Here is a 16134-nt window from a genome sequence, read left to right as displayed (position 1 = left end):
GCCTCCCCATTTGCTGCCTCACTCAGGCTGGGCTTTCCCCCACGAGGTCCCAAGGTCCAGCTTCTATTGGAATCGGCAGCCCTAAACGACAAGAAAAGGCTCTGATCTTTAGCTCGTGGTGAAGCTGGGATTAAGCGCTCCTGATCCCAGGCGTCTAGTAAGAGGCCGAGCTCTGAAGCGGATCTGAGTGGGACTTGTTGCTGGGGAAAACCGAAGCTTTGTTTCCCAGGGGAAGGGCTGACGTCCCCGGGCCTCCACGGCTTGCTCGGCTTGCTCGACTCGACGCCTGGGGCTGCACCGCTCTCCCAAGGGGGCGCGTTAGCCAACTTCCCCGCGCGGGAGGGGACGGCGCGCCCCCGCCACGCGCACTCCCCACGCCCAGAGCCCCGCCACGCGCCCGCCTCCTACATGAGTCCCCCACGCACGCTCTCCCCACCGCGCGCGCCCCCACCCCTGCGCCCCAGCACGCGCGCCGCCGGCCCTTTCCCGCCGCGCTTCCTAGTGCCGCTAGCGCCCACTGGCCGGGGGAGGCGCTGCGGCCGCTGGGGCAGCACCGCCCCCTCTTCCTCCACCTCCTCCCGCCTCCTCCCTCTTCTCCTCCTCCACCTCCTCCTCCTCCTCACTACTGTTCCCACTCCTGGGCGGGGGCGAGCGCGTCCGGTTTGCTGGAACCGTTCGGAAATGGCAACTTGCGCGGTGGAGGTGTTCGGGCTCCCGGAGGACGAGGTGCGGGGGCCGTGGGGCTGCGGGGCGGGCTTCCCTTCTCGCTGCTCGTCAGCCGGACGGGAGGAGGCGGCGGCGGCCAGAGGGTCGGCTGTCAGCCCCCACTACCGCCGCTCGAGCTCCGGGAGCGCGCAAGGCGCCGTGGGTACCTGGGGCGGCCCGGCGCGCGCGGGTGTGTGTGTGTGTGTGTGTGTGTGTGTGTGTGTGTGTGTGTGTGTTTGGCGGGGGGGTGCTTGCTTTAGCGAGCGGCATTTTCTTCGCCAGCCTGTGGACTCCACGCCCCTGTCCTCCCGGAGCCGCCGCCTTCCTTGTCAGTTTCCTTCAGGAAGTGCCGAGGAGGGGCGCTAGGCAGCGAGAGGCGTGAGTGCGCCGGGGGGACGCGCATCGCCCGCCGGCGTCTTCCTGCCACCCCCCCGCCGAGGGTGCGGGAGCTCGGGGGGTGGGGCGGACTTCCCCGGAGATCGGCGTCCCGGCTGTTGATGAGCCTGCCCTGGCACAGGCCCGCTGGACTTCACTTCGTGGACTTTGACGTGAAGAGTTCCAAGTGAATTGTCATTAGCTGTTTTGATTTTTTTTTTTTTCCACCTGAAGTCGTTTTTAACCCCGTAACTGGAGAGGGCGATGGGAAAGCAGGCAGATAGCTTTTCCTCCTCAGGGTTAGCAACAAGGGTCAAGTGTGGCACGTTCGTGCTATGTTTCACTGGTGTTCAGTGACATTTAAAATATAAAGCCGAAAAAGTATAAATACTTTAAAGAACTTCCCACAGCTATTGACTTTGAAAATTAAGTTCCATGATTTGAGAAGGCAAAGCCGTCTCTTCTCAGCGAAATAACTTAGGCTGGTTATGCCTGACACGTAGTAAAAATGAGGCCATTTGGAAAGAGTTGTTCCGTTTTAAATGAGATGTGGCTTCCCTAAATTCTTGATGATTGTCTCAAAAATGGGAATGGGTGGGAGATGAAAAGCTATCTAGTTTAACAGTGACTCGTTCAGGTTGGGGAAAAAAATCAAATTTAAGCATTCTTGTTGACTGGCTAAACTGTCACATGTACTTGTTATCAAGATTGGACCCAATTACCTGTAATACATCACCGTAAATTTAATTTATCTTCTGACCGTGTTGGAATAGTTCCTTCTCTTAGTAACTTGGTATCTTCAAATGTCTTTTACGAAATGTCTTTTACATTTATCTTGACAGTTCTTTGTATATAAACAGTGGGCAACTTGTTTATGCAGGCAAGTATCTCAGACTGTTTTGAGAATAATTGTGATAGATCAGAATATAATTTCTTAGTTATTGCTACCAGAAGAGAAGCAAAGTGGTGGTGGAAAAATGGTGGCAGCTTGGTAGACCCTCAGAAACAACATTCAGTATGTTATGGCCAAAGATGATATTCCTGCTAACATCCATTATTGTCCAGCAGAAGAGATCAGAGGAAAATAGTGCGGTGTTGAACCTGTGATCGCTTTCTTCTTATCCGCCAGGTCTCCCTGGCTTTGCTACCATAAGCTGTTCAATGCAGATAACCTTAAGCTGACATCCAACCCAGTCAGGCTGGCCTTGGACTTTCTTTCGTTTTTGTTGTTATTACTCAGAGGTAGATCCTGATTTCCAGATTTCTCATCTCATTCCGTTCCAGCAAAGCCAGTTGAGCATAGAATATTGCCAAAGGCATCATTCACTCTTCTCTCTTTGGTCCAGGTTCTCTGTTTTCTGTTACCTGCTTCTCACATCACCCTTCTTCCAGCTGAAATAAAACGAATTATGGCAGTTAGTGGGTGGTCAGTAAGCTATTGGGGCTAAAGGCCAGAAACTCCACCCTTTGAAATGAGGTGTTCCTGAACTTGCATCCTGAGGGATTTGTATTTCTAGGAAGTTTCATGGTGTGGGGCCCGCTCTCTTTGCATGATAGGGATCCAGTTGTCAGTCCCATGACTCAAAGTTCCTTGCAGCTCCCTCTGTCTACTTTGTCCACATTGAAGAAAAGAGTGAGATCGGATGATAAGAGACATGATGATGGAGTGTTGTCTTCCACTTCTTCCCCTGGGTTATTCATTCAACAGACATTTATTAACTGTCTGTTCTGTGTCATGCAGTGTGCTGGTCACCAGGGATAGAAAGAGAAAAAAACAGTCCCTGCCTGTTTTGTGAGGAGCTCACAGTCTGGTGGGAAAGATAAAAATCATTTGTTTTCTTGTAGAGGTTGCCATCTCATCACTCTTATTTGTCATTTATTTTCTGGTCCATCAAAAGTAAAAGAGGGCTTAGAAGAAGCCTCCCCTCACTTTTTTTTTTTAGAAGAAAACATTGTTATTTTCTAGAATTCACAGACTAGTTGGGAAGAGGCAGCCCTCTGCTGTTGACGACAAATAAGGTAGCTTTTCTATTGCAGCAAAAAGTGATGATTCTCATTTTAAATTTGAAACTGAAACAAGAAGAAAAATGAACAGACATGGGATAGAAGATACTTGGAGAATTATAATTTAACCAATTTTTTTTTTTTTACTACTGCGTCACACTGTATGAACATATTAGTTGCTCATTGAAGTAGGCCGAAGTTTAGACCATAATTCCTCTCTATCACTTTTCAATGAGTTTTAGCTCTTATTCCACATATAAATGTCTTTTAGTGAGAGATGGTCCTGGCTTCATGTGCAGAATTTTGTCATTAAAGCATAACAAACTAAGGAAGTAGTGACTATAAATTATACCAGAGTTGCTCTGACAGTCTCTTGGGATTAACAATAGAGGCTAATTCCCACCAACCTTTGGTGAGGAGGCGTGTCGTAGTTATGGACACTGGAATTCAGCATCCCTTCCAGCCCCCTTTCAGTGGACTTCTGTGTTAGGCAGAGGTTGGAAAGCCAAACACCATGTTTCTCATACTTTCTGGCACTTAGCATTCTGGAAATGGGTTTTGAAATAGGTTTCCCAGTATGGCACACTTGCTTGAGATTTGGAAGGTAGATATGAAGCAGAGCATAAGTTCTTGTTTCTTTGGCTTGTTCTTCTGACAAGCACAGTCATGTAGACATTGACTTTTCCTGCAGAAGTGTTTTGGTATCTGGTAACTTGTTTTGTGAGGATTGCTAGGAAGTTGCAGAACTCGTGCTGGTGGCAGCTTCCTGATGACTAGCTAGGGTAAGTTTGTAAAGCCAGCAGATCTGGGGGTGGCCCCTGAGTCTCTGCCTTCCTGACGGGGGCAGAAGTGGCAGTTTTCTTGGTGGGCCAGTTCGAGCTGTTTCCAGGGCCTCAGGAAGCCCAGCCTGCAGCCCTCCTCTCCAGCTCTTCCCAGCGATTTTCTGCGCACCCAGTTCCCTGGGTTAACTTCTTTTTTTCTTAAAACATCTAGAGTGATGTCCGTTTCCTAGACCTGAAACCTGACTGAAACAAGGTAGAGAGGGAAGGAAAGGGAAAGAGTTGAGAGTGTCCACTGCCAGTTTGGTAGTACGGTTTGTACACGTAGAAGAATGAATGCCTTTGGTGGGAACAGCGACAACAGAGCATAAGCAGCAGGGTAACTAAGAAGTGCATCTGCTGACACTTCTTGACCCCCGATGCCAAGTGCAAGCAGACCTGGCCTGCCCTGGCATCATACCGAGCCTGGGAGCACAGTTGCCAAACCTTTATTCCCTGCGCGCAAAGGAGGAGAAGCACCGTTTAAGCCCCAGCTGTGTTAGTATCTATCCCATACTTTTCATGCATTGATTTTGCCATTGCTCCTTTTTTGCAACTCCTTAATTCCAGCAGCATCCTATTTTTCATGGGTTTCCATGGGACCAAAGAAGTGGATAAATAGAATTTATTTTGTAGCAGTTTACTTTTTTTTTTTTTAAAGATTTTATTTATTTATTTGAGACAGAGAGAATGAGAGAGAGAGAGCACATGAGAGGGGGCAGGGTCAGAGGGAGAAGCAGACTCCCCGCCGAGCAGGGAGCCCGATGCGGGACTCGATCCCGGGACTCCAGGATCATGACCTGAGCTGAAGGCAGTCGCTTAACCAACTGAGCCACCCAGGCGCCCAGCAGTTTACTTTTTAGTTGTTTTAAAACCAACAGAAAAGTTGGAAGTACAGTGCAAAGAACTCCAGATCCTCCTCACGCAGGTTCTCCTGCTGTTGACATTTCACCACAGCTGCTCCATAATCCTTTTTGCCATTTTCATTAGTCTTTTTCTTTTCTTCTTTTTAAAGATTTATTTATTTATTTCAGAGAGAGAGAGAGCATGCATATACGAGCAGAGGGAGGGGTAGAGGCAGAGGGAGAGAGAGAATCTCAAGTGCATTCTGTGCTGAGTGCTGAGCCTGACACGGGGCTTGATCTCATGACCCTGAGTTCGTGACCTGAGCCGAAATCAAGAGTCGGGCACTTAACTTACTGGGCCACCCAGGTGCCCCTCATTAGTCTTTTTTTAAACCATTTGAAGGCAGCTGCAGACCCAATGCCTGTCACCTCTAAATATTTTAGTGTGTATTTTCCTAAAATAAGAACAATTTTATTTATTTATGTGAGAGAGTGAAAGAGAGCATGAGCAGGGTAAGGGACAGAGGGAGAAGCAGACAGAGCGTCTGATGCGGAACTCTGTCCCAGGACCCTGGGATCATAACCTGAGCCGAAGGCAGATGCTTAACGACCGAGCCACCCAGGCACCCCAACAAAAACACTTTCCTACATAACAGCTGTCCAGTCCTCTAAGCCAGAAAATCAGCACTGATTCAACCCTACCCTCCGCAGTGCAGAGCCCATCAGTCTTTGCCGGGTGTTCTAATAATTTCTCTTTTTCCTTTCTGGTCCAAGAGCCCCCTTAGGAGCATAGGTTGCATGTACTTGTCATGGCTTTGCGGTCTATTCTAATCTGTATCAGTTCCTTGATAGAGAGTACAGGCCGTACAACTTGTAGGATGTTCCCCAGCCTGGGTCTGTGTACTGCTTCCTCAGGGCCATGTCACAGTCATGCTTTTTTGGGAGGAATCATGGAGATGCTGCTGCATTCTTCTCAGTGCCTCCCATGAGGAGGGTGCATGATACTGATTTGTCCCATCACTGTCGGTAATAACCTTGCTCACTTGATCATTTTGGTGTCTGCCAGGTTTCTTTTAGTAATGTCATTTTTCCCCATGCATAACTGATTCGTATTTTGTGGGGACATCTTCAGAGTTTATGCCAGTAGCCTATCCTTCATTCATCAGATTTCCATCCAGTACTTTTAGCATTCATTGATGACTTCCACCTGAATCAGACACCACTATTTTTTAAATTTCCATCTTTATTAATTGGCATTCTGTGTAAGGAGAGCTTTCCCTTTCTCCTTCATTTATTTATTTACATCAGCATGGGTGTGTAGAATTCCACCTTGTTCAATGGGTTGTAATTATTTACTATCATTAAATATTTTGTTGCTCAAATGATCGCAGTTTGGTCAGTGGAAACCCTTTCAAGGGGGTTCCTAGTTCATTGTGACAAGTCCCCGTCCTTCTTTGAACCCTCCATGACTTTCTAGCAGAAGACGTTCCAGACTCCTCTTGTATTTTGCCTGGCCCACCACTGTCTGGAACCAGCCATTCCTCCTCGGAACACTGGTGCCATTTAGGAGAAAATGCCTTTTAGAAGCCAAGATCTGGGTGCTCAGTGTGCTCATTACTATTGAATGTCATGGCCCTTCAACCATTTCAGCAAACAGTTAAGAAATATGTGTGTGTGTGTGTGTGTATGTACACACATAAATGTGTGTACATGTGTGTACATAAATGTGTGTACAAATAGAAATACCTATTTCTCTATCAATCTGTATACATGTATTTAAAAATCATTAATTCATATCAGTTTCTCGAATTCAAATCTAATGCCTCAGGGTTCTTTCCAGCCATAATAAGTACTTTCTCTACCAGTAAAAATTCTGACTTTTATTATTCTCATTGTATTCACTTATGTGCCCAGTCTCTTTACTCATGTTTTTGGTGTCACTGATTTCCCCAGCACGCGGGCATCTCCTGTGTCTGCCACTTTCAGCTTTAGTAGGAGTATTGCTGTGGCACAGAGTCCCCTGTGCCCCCTGCCAGTGGCCACCTACTGATGCATCTCTGTATGGTACCGTCCTTTTCCTCTAGTGCCCCAGGCTGGGGAGCATGCTGACCATGCACCTCCATGAGACTCCTCCTCCCCCCAAGCCCTGCCTGAGTTGGGCCTGACATTGATTCCTTTGCACCAGGAAGAGATTAGAAGGGACTGTATGTATATATATTTTTGTTTACAGTTAACTATTAGCAATTCCTCTATCATATAGGAATAGGATCTTGGAGCTGGAAGGCACCCGTAAATAAATCCTTTAGGGTAAACAGGGGTATAGAAAAATCAAATTTGACTAGGATAGACTTCTGGCTTTGTTACTCTCAGTGATCTAGCATAGTAGGTACTTGACATCTGTCAGAGCAGGATATTGACATCAGCTGATTCTCCCATTCCCTAACTGTGTCTGGTATTAAGAATATTCTATAGTTCTGAGAGAATGTAAGACTTCTGGTTTGAATTGCTAAACCCACTGCCTACTGAATTCTGTGGCCATCAGTGTTACTGACCTCTCTCTACTTAGTCTGGCTCCCTTGCTAATCCCTGTCAAAGTTAAGAGGATAAATGAATGGAGAAGACAGGAAGAAGAAATGCAGGGAGAAAGACACAGCCCAAACAGATGAAAAAAGGTTTTGATAAGATTTTTCTGAAGTCTTGAGGAATAAATGTCTGTAGTGCAACATCATAACCCCATGGCCTGACCCAAACATTTGGCTGGCCCCCATATGAGATGTGCTGTGGCAATGAATGTGACCAGTCATGTCAGTGCATAAAGATGCTTTCATGAAAATATTCTCCTTTAAGGTAAAAGGGTCAGCCTAAATATAATCAGAGCTGCCTTTAATTGAATGCCTGCTATATTCCCAGCACCAGGTCACATGTTCTCATACTTTAGTTGTAGTCATCGAAACAGTTTTGCAGAAGTAGATAGTGTTATCTCCATTTTCCAGATAAGGTATGTGAGATTGTGTTTTGCTCAAGGTCTTGGTCCTATTAGGTGGCAGATCTGGGCTTGAATCTCAGATTTCTTTAATACCAAAGAGTTGGTCTTTCCACTGTCCTACAGCAAATAGTTGCCTCAGTAGTAGAATTTAACAGAAGAGACTCTTTCTCAGGAAGGTCACAAATGTAACATGTGCAGGATTAACTTGTAACCATTCTTATGTTCTTCCACATTTTCTGTCTTTTTTTGTTAATAGCTTTTAGGTGGACCTCTGAATTACTTGAATTCTGTGTTTGCTTAAATATTTGTTGAACAGTTACTATGTGTAAGGCATTTGGATCAGGCCATGAGGTGATAATGATGAATGACAGACCTCACTGAATTTATAGCCTACAGGAAGAGAAGGACAGTAAATACATAATCAACACAAACATTTTATAAATGTGAAGGAAAAGGAAGGTGAGATAAAAGTATATAACAGGAAAGATGAATTCATCTTGTATGGTATGAAGGAGGGGAGAGAGTATAAGGAAAGGCTGAGGAAGTCACCTTTAATCTGAACCTAAGGATGAATGGGAGTTAGCCAGGTGAAGAGTGGGGCAAAAAGCCTTCCAGGTAAACAGAGCTAACTGCACGTGCAGAAGATAAGATGGAGAGGAACGTGAAGACTAGAATGGTGGTGTCAGGAGATAAGTGTGGAGAGGAGAGAAGAGCAGAGCCCGGGCAGGCAGGCAAGGGAAACTCACCAAACACATGTGTGGACACATGCACACACACACACATCATCATCATCATCACTAATATATTTTTTTTATAGTTACTGTTTGCTCCTCGGATATTTAACTTTTTCTCTACTTGTTATTCATTTCTTGTCACATCTCTGACTTTCCATCTAGGATCACTTTTTTCTGCCTGAAGTACATCCTGTAGAAGACTTTTTAGTGTTTGCTGGTAATAAACTTCCTCCGTTTTTGTTTTTGCCTGATAATGTCTTTATTTTTCTTTTCTTCTTTTTTGTGGGGGGAAGGGGGAGTGGAGTAAAATTTGTAAACAGTGAAATGCAGGTTTTTAAATGTACACTTTGATGTACAGTGCTTTTCAACAACACGTGTAACACACAACTCAATTAAGATACAGAATATTTCCATCACTCCAGGGGCGCCTGGGTGGCTCAGTTGGTTAAGCGGCTGCCTTTGGCTCAGGTCCTGATCCCAGGATCCTGGGATCGAGCCCCACATGGGGCTACCTGCTCAGCGGAGAGCCTGCTTCTCCCTCTCCCTCTGCCTCTACCCTGCTCGTGCTCACTCTCTCTCTCAAATAAATAAAATCTTAAAAAAAAAAAGAAAAAAGAATATTTCCATCACTCCAGAATGTCCCCTTGGGCCCTCTTTCAGTCAACTTCCCACTTCACTCTCCAGAGCCAACCTTTTATCACCATGCTTAGTTTGACCTGTACTGGAACTTCATATAAATGGGATCATACACTATGTATTCTTTTGTATCTGGCTCCTTTTGTCTAACGTAATGTTTTTCAGTCACCCATGTGGTTGTTTGTATAAGCAACTCATTCTTTTTATTGCTGAGTAGTATTCCATTGTATGAATATACCAGATGTTTATCCATTCTCCTTTTGACAGACACTTCTATTGTTTCCAGCTTTTGGCTACTATGAATAAACCTACTGTGAACATTCATCTACAAATCTTATGAAAACATCTTTTCCACAAATATAGGTTATGAGCTTGGTGTGTACCTTTCCAGAGGCATTTCATGTATAAAGAAGCATATATGGTGCTATCACATTTAAGAGTAGTGTTAAAATGTGAAGTGATGATGAGCTGATCTTTTTTGGAGATTATATAGTTCTGATTGAATAAAGTTATAGTTTTCTAGAAGGGGAATAGTCCCACAACTGCATTAACTATAGCACTTCCCTTTCTTACCTTCATGCTCTTTGCCTGTGGGTCTCAACTTTAGTGTTCATTGGAATCACCTGGAGAGTTTGTTCAAACACAGGCTAGTGACCCCACCACAGAGTGTCTGATTCAGTAGATATGGGGCCTGAAAATGTGTTTCTGATAAATTCCCGTGTGGTGCTCATACCACTGGTCCAGGGAATACACTTTGAGAACCACAGCTGGCCCTAAATCTAAGGAGTGTGAGTATTCTAGTTTATCGTGGTTATTTCTGCCAAACACTGGGAAGGAGATTTGACCATGAAAGCAAATCTATAGTAGTCATATACTCCACCTTTACTGGGACAGTCCTCATTTCATGTATTTTCCAGTAAGGGTGATCTAGCATTTACATTTTTATAAAATGTTGCAAGTAAATTTACACACCAGAGGAACAAAACTGCTGGTAGTCCACAGGTTCGAATGTTTAGTTTTGAAAATACGGTCACCATAAATTATATAACATATGTTGCAAAAAAAGAGACAAAAATACATCCTTCCTTTCCACTCTAGTAGTTTTTAAAATAAATATGCTGTATTTATATTATTGCATTATGTGAATACAGTATCATTCACATCAGAACCCTTATGCCATGTTTATAACTATTGCACATTTTCTCACTTTAGTTTTCTATATACTTGTCACAAATTTGCAAACTGTCTGACAGAGCTTTAAAACTACTCAATGTATCCATTCCGTTTTCTTCATTCTTGTTGGAGACAGCCTCTTGCTACGTCACTTACAGCTGAACTGCTCGCTGGAACTCTACACCTGCTGTGGAGCTGTCACCTGCAGGCTTCCATTTGCCATCCTTGTGAGAATTCTCTTGATTTCTTTTCTGCGTTGGAGCCACTGTTTCTTTAATCTCTTGTCTTCCTCTTTCCCAATTTATTCCCTCATTTGCTGACATACGTCCTCTATATAGTGGGCAGGTACTATTGACTGGAGTGTTTCGAGATAGGGTTATCTGAACCTATCATTTCCCAGTGGGACTCTCACGTATAAATATTTATAATACTTGGCTCCTCTCCCCCCTTGCATCACTCAGTTTCCTCAGAGAGAAGTCTTCCAATCTTCTGTTTGGTGGCAATAGATCTGGCAGCCAGTGTTCTGGGCTCATTGTTTGTGTAAACTTTTCCTTGCTTTCCATAAAGTGCCTTATTCCTACTTTCGGCTACTTCAGAAAGCTTTGTGGTTAATCAAGAATTTGTCAGCCCCTGCTATGTGCCAAGTATTCTGCTGGGTTCCACAGAGAATACAAAGATAATGAAAAGATGAACTTCTTGAACTTCAAAATCTCACAATTTTAATAGTGGAGAAAGACACATCGTTATCTCCTCAGATATGAGACCATATGTGATAAGTGCTATAAAAATGGGCCTTTAACAGTGAAAGGGGAAAATTCGTTTCAACTATGAAGGCTTTTAGAAAAGATAGCATTTGGACTTTGAAGGAAGGACAAGCCTTTAAAAGAAAACTACACTTTAAAAAATTTATAAAAAGATTTTATTTGTTTATTTGACAGAGAGAGAGTGAGAGAGAGAGAGAGAGAGAGCGAACAGCAGAGGGAGAGGGAGAAGCAGGCTTCCTGCTGAGCAGGGAGCCTGATGCAGGGCTCGATCCCAGGACCCTGGGAGCATGACCTGAACCAAAGGCAGACGCTTAACTGACTGAGCCACCCAGGCACCCTACAGTTTAAAATTTATGAAAAGTTTAAGAAGGAAAACAAAAACCTTTATCATCTCATTATTTTATTTTTTAAAAGATTTATTTATTTATTTGAGAGAGAGCAGGGGGAAGGGCAGAGGGAGAGGGAGAGAGAATCTCAAGCAGACTCCCTGCTAAGTGCTGAGCCTGGGGCTGAGCTCCATCTCAGGACCCTGAGATCATGACCTGAGCCAAAACTGAGAGTCAGGTGCTCAACCGACAGAGCCAGCCAGGTGCCCCTATCATCTCATTATTTTATTTCATTTTTTAAAATAGTTATATCACTGTTGCATATTTCCTTCTAATCTTTATCCATCAACATACATTTTTACAGAGTTATCATAGAATAGATATCATTCTGCATCCTGATTTTTCTAGTTAACATGATAATTATTTTCTGTCTTTAATATTAATACATTTTAAATGGCTGCTCAGATGATACAGGATTTTAACGATGAAGGGGTAGGGGATAAAGAAGACTATCCCAGGCACAGGGAACCCAACTTGTGTAAAATCTCAGGGATAAGTAAACAGGGTATCTTTTTTATAAAGTAGACTGACTGGAGGTATGAGGGGGGAGTTAGGTATGGGAGGGAGGCAACAAAAGGGAGGGAGAATGATGAAGAGAGGAACAAAAATTCTTCCAAGACCTGTGAGAGATGGAAAGATCTAAGGCTCTGCATTTCCTATTCCTGGATTTTGGGGGTTGAGAGAAGATTAGGGAGCAGTTAGAAGCTGTTTTTATGACTTGTGGAGAAATCCGAGGCCTGGAAAGCTGCTTTTAATTCCTGTAGCCTCCGGCATAGATAACGCATTACTATTTTGTTTTGCACTGTCATTGAGAAAATCACTTATCTTTGCCTAGGATTTGCAACTTTTCCATTTCACTTTCATAAATCAAGAAAGCTTTCTTAGGAGTGGAAGGGGTAAGTCTCAAGCTTTAAAGAAGAGCTCTGATCTATTTGGGGATAATGTCCCCATTTTGAATAAGGAGAAGATGTTTAATTTTCATTTCTTTTTCCCTCATTTGAGTACTATCCACATTTCTATTAACGGTACTTTGAATATCATGTTTCCAAAGTTATTGAAGAGTTCAGTCTCTTGTTGCAGCATTTATGTTCTTCGGTTTCAAAGATGCTGTGAGATATTATGATTTCTGCTTATGGTTGGGATTGCAAAGACTCGTTTTGGCAGTTTTCTAGCATTAATTCATAAAATGCACTTAAGTGAATGCAAATATGAAAATAAAGGGCATTTCTTATTTAATTTTATGACAGAATCTTAGATCAGTATAGCTTCACATCAGTTAACCACAACACCCAAGATGACTAGTTCTGATATTTGCTGTACGAAATGCAAGGAGAAGGTTTGAAAGTTAAGTGTGTTTGTGACTGTGAGTAATTTATCATTCCCTGGAATTTTTTAAATTAACACTCGTTACATTTTTCTCCAGGAGACTTCTGGGGGATAGTTTCAGTAGAGGTTCCACCAATATGGATTAACTTTCTAAGAGGGGTGTGGTAATTTCTTTCCTCAATTAAGTTTATATATAAATTATAAACACTTGTCTGTGTTTACAAAAGTTGGGATTATCAAATAACATTATTTGCTGATGGCACTTTTGATTACACTTTACCCCTTGAAAAACTTTGTATTTATTTATTAAGTCATCACAGAAAAGACTTCTAATTTTCAGAATTCAGTGTTGGAGATCCATACCCATCTAATAAAGTACAGCCATTTCCCAGTCAACCGGTAGATGAGAATTTGGCTGTTCAGACCAATAGAATACTCTAATGGGCCTATTTATTCAGTGGGACTTTTCCAGGAAGAAAGGGTGACTGCAAATCTCTTCCGATTTTTGGGAATAGAGTCCCTGCAGAAAACTGAAATTTCAGTTCACATATTTTCCTTTCTAATTTTTAATTCTATCTTTATTCTGATACCTGAGGATTTCCCTTCTTTCCTGCAAAATCAGCTATGTATTTAGTTTTATTTGGGGCTATAGGAAACTTATATTTTACCTAACATCTTTAGTAAGCATTTTTATATTATCTGAATTTGTCATCTGAGTTTTGGAGCTAATAGAATATTTCCATGATCATATTTATTCAGTGAAACTTCCAGGAATGAGGGTGGTTGTAAGCATTTAGAAGTAGGAGAAGATTGAAATAAATATTCCGTGATATGTATATTTTCGCCTTCTCAGACCTGTGCTCACAAGGGAATATGACTACTTGATGATGGAATGACTGTATAATAGACTCCATTAGGTTGCTATCTGTTGGGCAACATCTATTTCATATTTGTTGATCTTCTAAATGCTTCTGTGAATATTGCTATGCTTATGTCCTTGAGTATATGAGTGAGAGTGTATCTAGGGGATAGACCTAAAAGTGGAATTTCTGGGTTATTGATTTAGAACTTTAGTAGATTTTCCAAATGTCTCTTCAAAATGATTCCTCAATTTATACTTCCTACCAACACCATATAAGAGTTTTCCCTGATTACTGGTGAGATTGAAAATCTTTTCATGTGTTTACTGTCCATTCTCTGTGATTTCTTGTATTATGTTGCATATATTTCACTTACTGGTTTTTAGGATTTTTTTTTTGTATATTCTGGATAATCATAATTTGTCAATGGCACACATTTTAGATACTTCCTCTTTGTCTATCCCCTTGCCTTCTCATTTTGTTCATGGCATCTCTTCTCATACAAAAGGTATGTAATTTTAATGTCAAATCTCACCACTTTTCCCATTAGAATTTGTATTTTTAAAAATCCTTTCCTACCTCAGTGTCATGGCAGTATTCTAAAATTTCCTATGAAATTTTTAAAGTTTTCTTTTTTGCTTTTAAGACTTTAATGTAACTGAAATTTGTTTTTGTATAGAGTATAAGATAGTGATTAAATGTTATTATTTACTTCTATACTCATTTTTACTCTTCCCTATGAATTTTACAATTATTTGTTAAAATCCATGACAAAATCTGGGCGGGGGGAGTTGGAATTGTATTGAATTTATAGGTTACTTTGGAGAAAACAGACAATAATATGGAATATTTCCATCCGTGAACACAGTGAATTTCTTCATTTATTTAAGTCTTCTTTGTGTTCTTCAGTAAGTTATTATAATTTTATCCATAAAAGTTTTTTACATTTCTCATTAAGAGAAATGTTACTCTGTTACTCTGTGTCTGATAGTTTTGCTTAATTGGAAATTTTTAAAAATATACGTTCTGTTTTATAATATTTTCTTACCTTTTAATTTTGAACTATTTAAAATCTACAGGACAGTTAAAATAGTAGTATAATGAACACCTATATACCCCTCAGCTAGAGCCACAAATTGGTAACATTTTACTTACTCCCTTTATTTACACACACACACACATTCAATTTTTTATTTGCTGAAACATTTAAGAAATATTGTACTTTTTCATACTTTATCCCTAAATATTTCAATATGTATCTCAAAAGATGCCTTATATAAAACCTTATAACAGTATTATGATATCCAGGAAATTTAATACTTGATTTGTTACAGTATCAATATACTATGGTTTTATTTAATGTATAATCTATTGAATGGGATTTTTAAAATAATGAGCATAGGGGAAAAAAGAGAGAGAGAGGCAAACCAAGAAACTGACTCTTAACTGTAGAGAACAAACTGATGGTTACCAGAGGGGAGGTGGGCAGGGGGATGGGTTAAATAGGTGATGGGGTTTAAGGAGTACACTTGTGGTGAGCATCGGTTGTTTTATTAAAAGTTGAATCACTAAATAGTATACCTGAAACTAATACTATACTGTATGTTAACTAACTGGAATTTAAAACTTAAAAAAATAATTACCTTTCTAAACAGTTATTACAAATGATTATAAGCTCTTGATTTTGTGTCATTGTGTACATAGCAACAATGAAAACATTAGTACTAAGAATTTGGCTGTAGATTTTCTTGGAAGCAATGATAAGTTCTTAATGTAATATTTAACTCTAGTTTTTTTGGCTTTTCTTCGTAGATAATCAAGTTATCTAGAAATAACAATATATTTTTTATTTTCTCTTATGTATCTTTTAATCAAATTAATTCTTGAAGAAGAGTCCTTCAAGTAATTTTAAAATCCTGATTACTTTATTTGATATGTATATATTTAAAGGTATGTGTCTTGGGTATGTTATAAAGTACATGAAAATAATATATAAATTTTTGTATTTTAGGAAAATTCACGAATTGTGAGGGTCAAAGTTATAGCTGGAATAGGCCTTGCCAAAAAGGATATCTTGGGAGCTAGGTAAGTATATTAAGTTGGGTTGTAATTTTATTTATTTATTTATTTATTTAAAGATTTTATTTATTTATTTGACAGAGAGAGACACAGCAAGAGAGGGAACACAAGCAGGGGGAGTGGGAGAGGGAGAAGCAGGCTTCCCGTGGAGCAGGGAGCCTGACGCGGGGCTCGATGCCAGGACCCTGGGATCATGACCCGAGCCGAAGGCAGACGCTTAACGACTGAGCCACCCAGGCGCCCCGGGGTTGTAATTTTAAACTGCCCTGGTTGATAATTTTTTCTAAACTTTGGTGAGATGAATAATTGAATAATATTATTGGTAAATTATTGTGCGAAGTGGAATGATTATATTTCCAATTGGTATTTCCAATAAATTCCTTGGTATCTACCACATGGCAATGGTGGGGATTCTGGAAGGAATAAACCCAGAGAGTAGATTC

General features: G+C 41.4%; 1 protein-coding gene across 2 annotated transcripts in view; it reads left to right on the top strand.

Moving 5' to 3' along the window:
- The first annotated feature begins 640 nt into the window (after window positions 1-640).
- Window positions 641-16134, top strand: part of NEDD4 (NEDD4 E3 ubiquitin protein ligase) — a 118680-nt gene continuing 103186 nt past the window's right edge. For both annotated transcript variants that reach the window (XM_032417480.1, XM_032417481.1), the window contains exons 1-2: window positions 641-726; window positions 15624-15697. In XM_032417480.1, the coding sequence (XP_032273371.1) occupies window positions 682-726; window positions 15624-15697 (119 nt within the window). In that variant the 5' untranslated portion in view covers window positions 641-681. The remainder of the gene's footprint in view (window positions 727-15623; window positions 15698-16134) is intronic.

This window comes from Phoca vitulina, unplaced genomic scaffold (assembly GCF_004348235.1).
Source record: "Phoca vitulina isolate PV1807 unplaced genomic scaffold, GSC_HSeal_1.0 scaffold20, whole genome shotgun sequence".
In the NCBI taxonomy this organism is placed as follows: Eukaryota; Metazoa; Chordata; class Mammalia; order Carnivora; family Phocidae; genus Phoca; species Phoca vitulina.
The sequence above is the reverse complement of the archived record's forward strand: the minus strand, read 5'-3'. Positions and strand labels throughout refer to the sequence as shown.